The 8,734-nt window shown below is 53.4% G+C and overlaps 3 protein-coding genes across 3 annotated transcripts in view; 2 read left to right on the forward strand and 1 right to left on the reverse strand.

Annotated features, from left to right (window-relative positions):
* The window catches only part of GUITHDRAFT_136589 (hypothetical protein), a gene marked incomplete at both ends in the record, with an annotated part of 4,250 nt that extends 2,869 nt beyond the window's left edge, over positions 1-1,381 (forward strand). Inside the window, 5 exons of the mRNA XM_005835377.1 lie at positions 199-332; positions 416-478; positions 749-827; positions 926-1,093; positions 1,253-1,381. Coding sequence (XP_005835434.1) covers positions 199-332; positions 416-478; positions 749-827; positions 926-1,093; positions 1,253-1,381 — 573 coding nt within the window. The remainder of the gene's footprint in view (positions 1-198; positions 333-415; positions 479-748; positions 828-925; positions 1,094-1,252) is intronic.
* Positions 1,382-3,058: 1,677 nt separating this feature from the next.
* GUITHDRAFT_162369 (hypothetical protein) lies at positions 3,059-5,696 on the forward strand (the record flags this gene model as incomplete). Its single annotated transcript, XM_005835378.1, has 4 exons — positions 3,059-3,357; positions 3,410-3,540; positions 3,601-3,865; positions 3,917-5,696. Coding segments are annotated over 4 exons (2,414 nt in total), but the record flags the coding sequence as incomplete, so codon positions are not given.
* A 41-nt stretch (positions 5,697-5,737) lies between these two features.
* On the reverse strand, positions 5,738-8,420 carry GUITHDRAFT_105602 (hypothetical protein; the record flags this gene model as incomplete). The annotated part of the gene is made up of 10 exons (XM_005835379.1): positions 5,738-5,785; positions 5,831-5,880; positions 5,937-5,991; positions 6,040-6,183; positions 6,248-6,303; positions 6,356-6,392; positions 6,440-6,514; positions 6,562-6,628; positions 6,677-6,765; positions 6,816-8,420. The coding sequence occupies 10 exons, from the start codon at positions 8,418-8,420 to the stop codon at positions 5,738-5,740; spliced, it is 2,226 nt and encodes a 741-aa protein (XP_005835436.1).
* Between the last annotated feature and the right edge of the window lie 314 nt (positions 8,421-8,734).

Genomic DNA, 8,734 nt, shown 5'->3' on the forward strand with positions numbered 1-8,734 from the left:
CCTGTCTCTTTCCTCTCCTGCCCTGTTCCTTCCTTTCCTCTTCCCTTCCCCTCTCCTCCCTGTCACTTTCCTCTCCTGCCCTGTTCCTTGCCCCTTCCCTGCTCTTCTCTTCTCTTCTTCTTTCCTTCCCATCCCTTCTCTTCAGCATTCACGCCATGATCCCAACAACGCACTGAGTGGTGACAAAACTTTTGACAGCAAGCGCTGGAGAGGGATTCTACCTCTCCTGATATCTTCGCATCCTATGCCATCTTGCTTGAGAACATGAAGGACAGTGGAGGTGCGGAGCTTATGTACAAACAAGCTCTTGCTCTGGACCCTACCAATATCCGGTAAAACCTCCTGACTATCCTTCTCAGCAGTCTTGCCTCCAACTCTTTGTTGTTCTCCTCCTTTGGTTTTGACTCATTTACAGCGCCCTCTGCGGATATGCTGGTCTGTTGAAGGCTCTTGGGAAGAGACAAGAGGGTTTACGGCTGTAAGACCCTGTGTCTATCTCTCATCTGTACACAACGTCTCATATCTTCTTTTCCGCGCCCTTTGCCCTCCCTCCAAGAGGCTAGCTCTTCTCTCACCTATGCCTGCTCCCTGCCCTCTCCATCCCGCAACTCTCCTCTTTCCCTCCTCCCTCCTCCCTCCTCCCTCCTCTCTCCTCCCTCCTCTTTCTAATGCCTGCTTTTCTGCTCGTCTCTATGCTCTCCCTGTATTCCTTTCTCATGTTCCTCCCAGACTCGCTCTAGCTCGGCAGCAGAGTGAAGGAAGCCAGCTCCTCGCCGACGTTGCCCAGCAAGCCTTCCGATATTGAGACAAGACCGAGGCAACACAAGGTGACAGGACAATATCAATGTGCTCTCCTGCAGTTTCCACTATTCGCTCCTTCGGGTGTCTCGAAGCACGTTTTCCTCACTCTTTGTGCCTCCCTCAGGCTGCCATGGCTGCCTCCCTGGCTTCTACTAGTCATGTTCGTCCTGTCAACTCACTTGCCGGAGAGCGTGACAAGCTGTCGGTATTTAGATTCTTCCTTTTCTTCCGCAGCTTATTGCTCGGCTCAGTCATCAGTGCGAGTTATGATCTAGCGCTGAAGCTAACTCAGGTACGTTCTTCACTGCTGCAGCTAGTAGCAATGATACATGTCACCGAGCCTCCCCCCGCTCACTGCCAGTGACAGTCAGATGAGCTTTACCGTCTCTTGCCTCCTAACTGAGCATCGGAGAGCTGTCGGGCTGCCGCAGTGCAGCTGATCGGATGCCAGGATTCTCTTCCCCTGCAGCAGCGATCCACCGTGACTTCAGCCCCGGCCCGGGCCAAGCGAAAACTGAGCGGCGCCGATGATGGATCGAGATCTGCCGCCGAGCCAACAACTTTCAAGTTTGCATTCTGAAAGGTAAGCTGCAAGCAAACTGAAAATCATCATAAGAAAGGCCGTTTCATAGACTCGGAGGAGAGAATCATGTCAGTGCCGCGTTGCCGCAGGAACCGTGAACAACGGACTTCGTACTGATTTTTAACTTGACTTTGAGTAAAGAAAGACTCCAGGAGTTGGCAACCGCCCGGCACTGCACGGGCCCGAGTCAGGTCCTCGGACAGAACGGGCCCGAACTTGAACTTCGGAAGCCCACTGTGCGGCCCTTGGCGCCGGATGCCCGGCTTAGTGACCGTGAGTGACGGCGGTGACGGTGACGGTGCCCGGCGCCCGCCGCGCGCGGGCCGCCGGGGGCTAGTAGAGGCGGGCCGAATCGACGTTAACCAGCAGTAACGGTAGTTTCTTGCACCCAATACCCCACCCACCCACCCACCCACCCATACTCGCAGACCCTTCTGAGGTTTGTGGCCCCCACCTACTTCCACCCCCCTGCCTTCACGGTCCCCAGCGTTTCCCTGAGGATGACCCTACCACCCCACCCCCTTGTGCCCTGCAATGAATAGTGACCCTTGCTTCAACGTAAACTAACTTGGCAATACCCAGTCAGCGACCGGTACAATTTCAGTACTGCACGGTTAGAGATCACAGACGAGAAAATGTACGAAATTTTGTACCATGGTCCACTCTGCCAGTACTTGAAGACTGAAAATCAAATCATTATACATTTGTTTTATTAGGTAGTGGTATCATTTACATTGTTGTAAAGTTAAATAATAATTTAGGCTGGTGCGATGTAGGTCACCCCGGCATGTCTTCCAGGCCTGTGGGGGTGGGGTGATATCAGACGATACTGTCGCCGCTGAATGAAGTTACGGCTCTGGAGGGGTGGGGTGGTTGCGCCTCAGTGCTTCACATGGGTCCCCCGGGGCTATTCCGGTTGAGCATACTACGGGTGGAGACAGACTCTGTTTGGTACCCTGTCTAGGTAGGGTACTCCATGAAAGAGCGGGGCATATGGGGGTAGGGTCCCATCAGGGTTGATGAGTTGTGTAGTAGCTCGTCGCCTTAAAGCCCATAGGAGGAAGGGTGGGTAGGCTTGCAGAAGGTAGGGGTCAGTGGTGCTTCGGACCGTGTGGTAGCACAGAAACTGTTCGGTTGATGATGGGTGGGGTGGTTATTTGTATCACTTTTGGTGTGGGTGGTTGGCATCTAGGAAGGAACTGCCGTACGGTGGGGGGTACCACAATGATGATACCAGGGGTATTCTGAAGCTGACGAATAGGGCCGGAGAGTAAGGGATAGGGTAGGGGTGGTACTTCTGGCGGTTTGGCCGGGGGTAGTTTGCCCTGCCTCCGGCTTCTTTCTGCCGTCCCCTTCTTTTTTGCTTTTTTGGAACTTTTTTTTCTCTGGTACTAACCAGATCACAAACGACATCTTCAGTTGATACTTTTTAGAGAACGCAGCAGTTGTTGTACGCAAGATTTTGCCTTGATTTTAGGAGGGATACAGAGGGGGTACAGTGAACACAAAGTCAGTGAATAAGGTCATGAGGATGTTGAAAGAAACATTTCTCTGTTGATGACACAAGTGAATGGAGTGTGGTCATTGTCTGTCTTTACATATTTCAATAGCCATCAATCTGTCCTTACGCACATGATCGGAATGGAACTTGTTGTGCCCGCTGACATTGGTGGCAGATGAAAAAGCAATCTTCACCAAACGCCTCGGCGAGTCACGACGAGCCATACAACAACTACATGAAAGCATATCGAGTGGCAAGGGCAAGGATGAAGACACCCAGTAAGGACGGATTAAGCATTGAGGCGTCGTTTGGAAGCCCGCTGAAGAGAACCATCACGGAATCGAGCAGTAAAATCAAAGCTGACGCATCTGGCAGCAAGAAAATGCCTCGAGCAATCTCAGACTCTGACAGCTCAGACGTTGATTCAATCGACTTTGAGATCAGATCTGTCGGAGATGTTACGATCAAGGAGGTAAGAGTAAGAGTAGCCTGCCCCCTTTCGAATGCTCACCGTTACCCGATAGATGCACCCTCGACGATTGTCTGGTCGGAGAAACATCCAGTTGTCAGCTAGTCGATTCGGAACAACACCCGACGACATGGTCGGCCAAGATGAGAAGTCAGTCACTGAATCTGAATATGTGGAAGTGAACAGGTTTGATTTTGTTCTCTTACTGCGATTGCTTGCGACCTCACACACGTCTCGATACCTCAGGGTCAACCAGGAGTTGTCGAGCACGTTGAACTCTCTGCAGAAACTTTCGAAAGAACAAGACAATGGGGGTGCAAAGCCCATGGAGGTCAGCGAGACAGCAGCTCGCAAACCAGCAGCTGGCGCAAGCAACCCAGACGACTCGCAGGAGCATGAAGTCGTGATTGAGGCCGACGTGGGACTGAAAGGTCGAGGATTGTTCAGTCCGATAGATGCCAAGGGAGAAAAGAATCCTTTCAGCCCTGGGTACGAGAACCATGCAACCGAGGTAGGGGAAGAGCTTGAGATGTCGATGACTCGGCCTGATCTGATGTTGTAGAATGGGACTCGATCGTCGCGCTCTCGTACGAACCTGAGCTTCCAGGAAGCAAAGGATGGTATCAGAAACGAATTGCAGTCGATGCACCAGCAATTGTCCGTGGCTGACTATGAAAGGAGCTCCAACGACGAAAGCTCGAGAGTGGAACAGCATCTGTCAAAGGTCAAGTCACAACTGAATTCATCCGTCGAAGACCAGGAGCAGTGGCAGCATTCTGATCAGGTCCTCTCGCCTACCTCCTCACACAGCCCTGCCTGGTCCTCGAAGAAGGAGAAGCTCAAGGCCGAGCTCCAGAAGTATACAGCCCAGCTCCGGATGGCCAAGAATGCCAGGAAGAACAGAGAGAGCGAGGATCTAGCGCGCATTCAGCACGAGCGGACGACAGATGAAGTCTCTTCCGCGCAGATCAACATGGAGCTTGTCAAGGACGAAGACCCGTACTCGTTCGTCGGCTCTGACAAAGAGAACCGGGAGGAGGGGATGACAGACTTGGAGCTGAGCAGCAGAGATCACATTGCAAAGCAGCAGGAGTACATCAAGGATGAGATCAACCAGCAGCTCGAGAGCCTGGAGAGGCTCGAGGGAGAGACGAAGAAGAGCGTCAGCAAACACGATCAGTCGAGCTCTTTTGCTGGCGTGTTTGGCATGAACGATCCGGCTCCCTTGGCTGAATCCACCAACAAGATCTCAGTCAAGTCTTCTTCCTTCGGCAACGCTGAAGACAAGACCATGGAGATAGCGGGGGATGCGCCACCAGAGCACGCGCAGCCTGTCTGCTGTGGGTTTCTAGCGGCGTACTCGAGGCTGCCGGTCTCAGGCATCTCCTTCGACTGGAGGGACACCAAGAGTGGAGCGAGGAACCGGCTCCTCGTGTCCTTCAGCTACGTCTTTGTCTATGTCGCCATCATCGTCCTGTTCGCCTTGCTCTCCTTCATCTTCGGGCTTTTCACTCCCTGGGGTTTTCCCACCTGGGCCATCACGCTGCCGTCGCTCTTCTTTGGCTTCTTCTACGTCAAGGCTCAGCCCCGGCAGGTCAGAGGTGAGTTCACGTTGCCCGGGCCCGTGCAGGCCTTCTGGGTCTTTTGCAGCTGGAACACGGCCATGACCTTTCTCGCTGCTATCCTCTCGGCCAATGCAGCTCGGTCAATCCAGCCGCTGCTGTCAACGAGTTACTGTGACGGCAATGCGGTGGTGTACAACTCCACGAGCAGCAGCATTGAAACAACGTATCATTCGCCCTCCGACGTGCTCAACCTGGCCGTGTGTGAATCATGGAACATGTGCAAAGGAGACGGGATCAAGATGGCATCTTGCGGAGGCATGTATGGCATGAACGTGTTCAACACCCTCTTCTTCCTCTTCTCCTCCTTCGCATTTCTGTTCTGCTTGATCTACTTGTACTACATCGTCAACGTCCGACACCGCGAGTACCTCGAGGCTCTCCATGGCAAGTTGACAACCTATGATGACCTCACCCTGGGCGCTTGCTGGGACAAGTTCCGCCAGTCAGACTTCTTCCTCTTCATCACCGGCGACACGTCAGCGTTCGAGAAGGAGTCAGTGGAGAGCGAACAGGAGGAGCGTGATCATGGCCATGGCCATCAACAGCTGGAGATCGTGACGCACGAGCACATCAGCATTGGCGACTCGAGAAACTCGGCGAGAAGCTCTCGGGTCATCGACCCGAAGCTCCAGAGCCCATCTGAGAACATGTGTTGAGACATGTGCAGCAACAAAATGTGTTAAGCCTTTGAAAGTTCATTTGTAAACTTAAGAGAAGCGTGTCGTCTGATCCCCAGCCTCTCCTCGCTCCGTCCCCACCTAGACGATGGCAGCGGCGAAATGCGCCATGCGGGAAGGAAGGTAGACCTGCAAGCATGTGTCAGGGCGAGCGGAGGTGACAGATCAGGTCACATCATGCTCCAGGTTCCACTGGTCAAGACGAGGATCATAGCTCTCGATGGCTGAAATGGCATGAGTCAAGCAAGACAGGCTTGCTGGAGATCAGCCGAGGTCTCACCCGAAAGATACTTCAAGCCATCGTATCCTCCGATGGCACAGAGCTTGTGATTCAACTGCAGAAGCCTCTCACCACCTCGAGGGCCCTCTACCCTGCAACTCACCACATGCAGCGCCAACCCGCTTCTCTTCTTCTGCATCTTAGCCACCAGCTGCCAGGTGTTTGTCTTGGGGTCAAGTTTCTCAACCGTTGCGAGGTCGTGCTTGCTGTCGAAGCCGCCAGCGACATACAGAACGCCATCCAAGACCTGCGGCCCGGCGGTCAGTCCGACCGGTAGCCTCGATCCCATTAGGCGGCGAAGCTTCACTTACCGCCATGGCATGGTCGCGACGAGCGTGATTGAGAGGAGGCCCCTCGACCCACTTCACTGAGCCAATAACATCAGAGAAACGCAACAGCTGAGAGAGCAGGGGGCGTACTTGAGACTGAGTCAAAAATCTCCACTGTGTTCAAGACCTGGCACGGTGTCAACTGGCACAGCACATTCATGCTGGTAGAGTTACGTTCTTGCCGTCGAAACCACCGACAGCGTAGAGATGATCTCCAAGGACAGCAAGGCGGGCGCCGGATCTAGCATGCTGTGAAAGTGTGAGCTGGGAGACGGACGAAGAGGAGAACAGGTGACCGGCATCGGAGCCATCTGTTGCCAGACTTGCATGGTACGATTGAGAAATTCACAGCTTGACAGATGCCTGGGGCAAGTCAACGACACCGGCACAAAGTCTCTTCAATGTCATTACTTGTGCCCATCGTATCCACCAGCAGCACAAATCATTCCTCCCAAGTTTGCCATCCCAAAGCTTCCCCTGGCTGTGAGCATTGGCGGCCCCTTGGTGGAGACGTTAGTAAAGGCGTCAAGTTGTCAACATTCACTCATACCTTCTTCCATGAGTTGCTGCTCAGATCAAACATTTCAACCGATCGGAGGTACTTGTGACCGTCCCATCCCCCAGCAACGTACACGATCCCGTCAGCCTCTGCCGCCGATACTTGCTTCCTTGCGATGTGCATTTCGTCGAGAACGAACCCTTCTCCCGTGATGCTGTCGATCATGAGCGCAGACTTGAGCGCATCTGAATTCTTTCCTTTCCTTCCTCCGGCGCACACCAGATACCTGCCCTTGCTGCCAAGGCGGACTTTAGTCTGAGAGCTCTCCAGCATCTGCTTCTGCTCAGGAGTGCTGCCCACGTAGGCAATGGCTGCATTCAGCATCGCCTGCCACTGTGGGTTGTTGGCCAAGTGCTTGTGGATAAGGGGCGCAGCAGCCACTTTCTTCGCCAGGGTGTCGAGGGGGAGGAGGCCGAAACGGATCTGACCCATGAGGCGGAGGAGGCTGGAAGATCGGTTGGCCTCGTTGAACTCCACCCAGCGGATGACGGAGTCAAAGATGACCTTCTCGGACTCGACGAACAAGTCGTCGCTCCCGATGATCTCATAAAGGGCGTCCTCAGTGAGGTCGTTGAAGCTCTGAGACTTGCTCACTGCAACGAAATCGTGCATGATGAACCTGTTTGCGGCATCCAGGAGCTCGTGGCATTCGAGCGTCTTGCCAAGGTGCCGCATCCTGAGGGCGTTGGAGGGCTTCAGGTCTTTCATCAGGTGGAAGTAACAAGTATCCTTCAATCCGGAGATTCCGAGCTTCTGGCTGATGCCAAGGATGTCAGGGAGCTTCTCCTCCGAAACCTTGATCTTGCGAGCATAGATGTAATCGAACACGACCGTCAGACTTTCACCATCCATGCTCTGCATGTCGAGCTCCTTGGTTCCCGCTGGAAGATTTTCGAGCATTTTTTTCAGCTCGGGGCTCGCAGCTGCAAGGATTGCCTGGTGGGCTGCGATCTTCACACCCCCTTGCCCCTTGATGGTGATGTCTATCAGCTTCGAAGATTCCTGCAGCTCCCGCAGGCCCTTGGCAAGGTATTGGACATGGCCCTCGGATGAGATGGTGAGGATGTTTTGGCCCTCAGCCTCAGTCTCGTCGCGCGTTTCAGTATCGCGGAGAGCGAGCGGCTTCTTTCCCTTGCCGAAGGCATGGTCATAGTCGAAGTACTCATGGGCTGAGCTGTCATCGTCGTAGCCTTCCTCTCTGTTGTGATCTCTTTCATCCAGAGCCTTCGCGTCCTGGTCTTCGTCCGAGTACTCGGTCTCGTCGTACTCCGTCGAAGTGTAGGACGACGTCAAGCTATCGGCAGAATCTGACATGTCTGTCACGTCATCGCTGTCATCATCGTACTTGGAGTGCTTCGCTTTCCTCTTGCCTCCTCGCAGCCTCTGCAAGCACGGCAGTCCCAGGCTGCCCATCAACCCAGGGCCCTTTTGATCCTTTGTCAGCTCATAGAGCATTCCGAATCTGGATTGGATCCTCTTGCTGTGAACCATGCGAGCATCGTTGATCAGCATGTTTGCAGCGCCATGGTGCTCGGCTACAATCAGCGCCACCTGCAGCGAGCACAACAACACAATCCGAGGGATCGCAAGCAACATCGCAAACAGATCAGCCAGACGCTATGAAAATCGTGAAGCCTCTCTGCTCAAACAAACGCAACTTGGTCAGTAAACAATCAAGCTATGAATAGGTTTGAGTAAGAATGTGTTCGTGCGTGTTGTCTCTCAAGGCTGTCGATACTGTTTACACTGAAAATCATATTTCTTTATAGTTTGTTCTACGCAATCTGGCTGCGAGCATTCTCACGCAGCGATGTGTTCGTTCCTCCACCATTGGAATATCTAACATTTCAATTACATGCTTAACTGCTACTTATCATCTAACAACATCCTGATCTTTTGTATTGCACGTC

Source organism: Guillardia theta, assembly GCF_000315625.1.
Source record: "Guillardia theta CCMP2712 unplaced genomic scaffold GUITHscaffold_21, whole genome shotgun sequence".
Taxonomy (NCBI): Eukaryota; class Cryptophyceae; order Pyrenomonadales; family Geminigeraceae; genus Guillardia; species Guillardia theta.